This window comes from Solenopsis invicta, chromosome 8 (assembly GCF_016802725.1).
Source record: "Solenopsis invicta isolate M01_SB chromosome 8, UNIL_Sinv_3.0, whole genome shotgun sequence".
NCBI lineage: Eukaryota > Metazoa > Arthropoda > Insecta > Hymenoptera > Formicidae > Solenopsis > Solenopsis invicta.
In genome coordinates this window covers 25,339,063-25,341,753 of record NC_052671.1, presented here as the reverse complement: position 1 = coordinate 25,341,753, position 2,691 = coordinate 25,339,063, and the positions used below count along the sequence as shown (strand labels likewise).

Genomic DNA, 2,691 nt, shown 5'->3' with positions numbered 1-2,691 from the left:
TGTGGAGATATAATTTTTTAAATAAAAAGTGGATTTTTGAACAATTTTTTATTTTTGTTTAATGACTTTTTATAACTTTACAATAAATAATTTTTCGACAATGCCGATTATACAATCACATTTCTGAGATTCTGGACTTTTATGTGAAAAAAAAAGATTGTTGGAAAATGTTGATTGAAATCAAAGTTATAGCTTCTCAAAGTTAAAGTTCCCAGACTTGAAAATGTGTTAACGTATTTTACGGATTGGTGTGTTTAAGAGTTAACATTAGCCAAGTTTGACCAGTTATATCTCAAAAACTGTTAATTTTAGGAGCCCGCGCTTATTCACACTTTTAATGAGGACACCTACATTTTCCCAAAATATGAGAAGATTTGACCAAGAACTAGAAGCCATAAAAAATGTGCGAGGTCCTTTATCGACTAATTTTCAAAATATAATATATAATTTGTGTTTTATAAAAATAAAAAACAATTGTCTTACATGTTAATCCAATAGTGTAACGTTTTGCATAGATCGCATATTGCTTTATAATATTGATTTCATTTTCGTCAGTTAGTTCATTATACAAATGTTGCAGTTGTTCCAACATATACTTTACCTGTCATTTTAACAATATTGCAAACTATTTTTCTCATATTTAAAAGAAACTGTGTTTGTTTACATTATATTTTAGAAATATTTATTTCCAAAAATAAAACACATACTGTACACATACATAAATATTGTATATAAACACATACGTAAATACTGTATATAATGAATCACATAAAATTTATGAAATTGTTGAAGCTGAATAATTATTATTTGTGTAATTAAAATTATTCAAGAGAAAGAATAAAAGAAATTAAACATTACTCTGCAGAAAAATTTCGTTATTATTGTCTACATATAGTATGAAAAAAGTGTATATCTATAAATATAAAAAATAAATTTTATAGAATAAATAAAATTTTGCTGATTGCATGATTTAATGATTATATGTTTAGAAAGTTTCAACATAAATAACCATTTAAAAAAATTTTTCAGAAATTCTTTAAAAACATAGTTTTACTTACTAAGTTAGACAGCATACGTAACTTTTAGCCAGTAATGGTCACACGGGGTCCAAAAAACCCCACGCGTCCTTTTAACTTAAATTTATGGCTAGACAAAAAATTTTATGAATATTTTTGTAAAAAAAATCAAATTTTGCAATTTTTTTTATTTGAATTTGTTTATTATGTTAAATTTATCTGAAAGTATACTATCTTGAGAATACACCCTTAAATTTTTGTTGAATTATCTCAAAAGTTAAAAATTTTATGAATATTTTTGTAAAAAAGTCAAATTTTGCAGTTTTTCTATTTGATTTTTTTTAATATGTCAAATTCTAATTAAAAAAAATTTATTAGATGATAAAGAATAGACCTCAAGGTATGTCAGGTAAAATTTTTGCGACGAAATATCAAAAAGCTGGCAAATGGCGATTGATTTTGTGCAGGGGGATTCAGTGGACCCCATGTGACCATTATGTTATTATTTGGAAGTGTGACCATTACGGGTTAAATAAAGCTTCGAAAAACACCTTAATTACTATGCAAGTTCAAATTCTATAAATTATCTTAAATTGTTGAGTTACGCAATAAATTGTTAGCGGTGAATTTATTATTGTTGTATATTTTGTAATATTTATATTTATAAGATTATATGACTTTTTTTTACAACGCGCTAACAAAAATAACATTTTTTTCTAGGTAGAGTTTAATTTATTCTATTCTATCCGCTTATTATTAATTAACAACGATTTAATTTACAATAACAATTTTCCTGATTGTTATCTGGTATGTTTTACTTACGGCTTCAAGGTTAACACTAAATGAACTATATTTAATTGCAAAGAAAATATAAAATAATGCAGACGCAAGAATATTGACGATTAATTCTGATGTACATCGTAAAGTAAAAAATGCCGTAAACTAAAAAAAAAATTTTATAGAATTAAATTGGCATTGAAATTATTTTCTTATTCAATCTAAAAGTAATCCTAATTTAATTGCCAAACATATTAAGCGATATTAGAATACTTTTTACATGTTATAACACAAGCATATAAAATTAATATTGATATAATATATATAACATTTTCCTAGTTTTAGAACAGTTTTAATATATTAAAATTATTATAAAACAAAGTAAAAGATTCCTAGAAATGCCATATTTTTTATTTTGTAATTATAAAACTAAAATTATATTAACGTACCTGAACTAAGATAAATGTCATCAAAACGCTAATAAACAACGTTAATTGGAGTTGAATAAGTTTAGATTGCTGATAAGGCCATAGACCAACTATGAGTAACAAACTTTTATTGAGACCAATGTGTAAAGAATTGGTACAGATCATTTCTTCACGATCATGTATATGCGAATGACAACAGAAAGACTAGAGTTCACTTGTTTTTTTTCTTTCATTTCATTATTTGCATATTTTATAACTCCATTTTCTTTCATCTTCTAGCTCAAATTTTCTTGTAAATTGTTTAAATTATCGTAATGTAAAATGCGAAGTAAAATTTAACGAAATATTACACTGTGAGATCGAAACGCGAGAAATTCAACAATTTCACCTGTATTAGTTCAATTGAATGACATAAGATAATTGAATGGATACTTATCTCTCATATAAGAAAAAGCCTTATAAATTGTTTG

General features: G+C 24.8%; 1 protein-coding gene across 1 annotated transcript; it reads right to left on the bottom strand.

Moving 5' to 3' along the window:
- Positions 1-312: 312 nt before the first annotated feature.
- Positions 313-2,460, bottom strand: LOC120358523. Its single transcript, XM_039453003.1, has 3 exons — positions 2,243-2,460; positions 1,839-1,958; positions 313-601 (listed from the first exon to the last, which is right to left on the bottom strand). The coding sequence occupies exons 1-3, from the start codon at positions 2,384-2,386 to the stop codon at positions 416-418; spliced, it is 450 nt and encodes a 149-aa protein (XP_039308937.1). The 5' UTR covers positions 2,387-2,460; the 3' UTR covers positions 313-415.
- Positions 2,461-2,691: the final 231 nt, after the last annotated feature.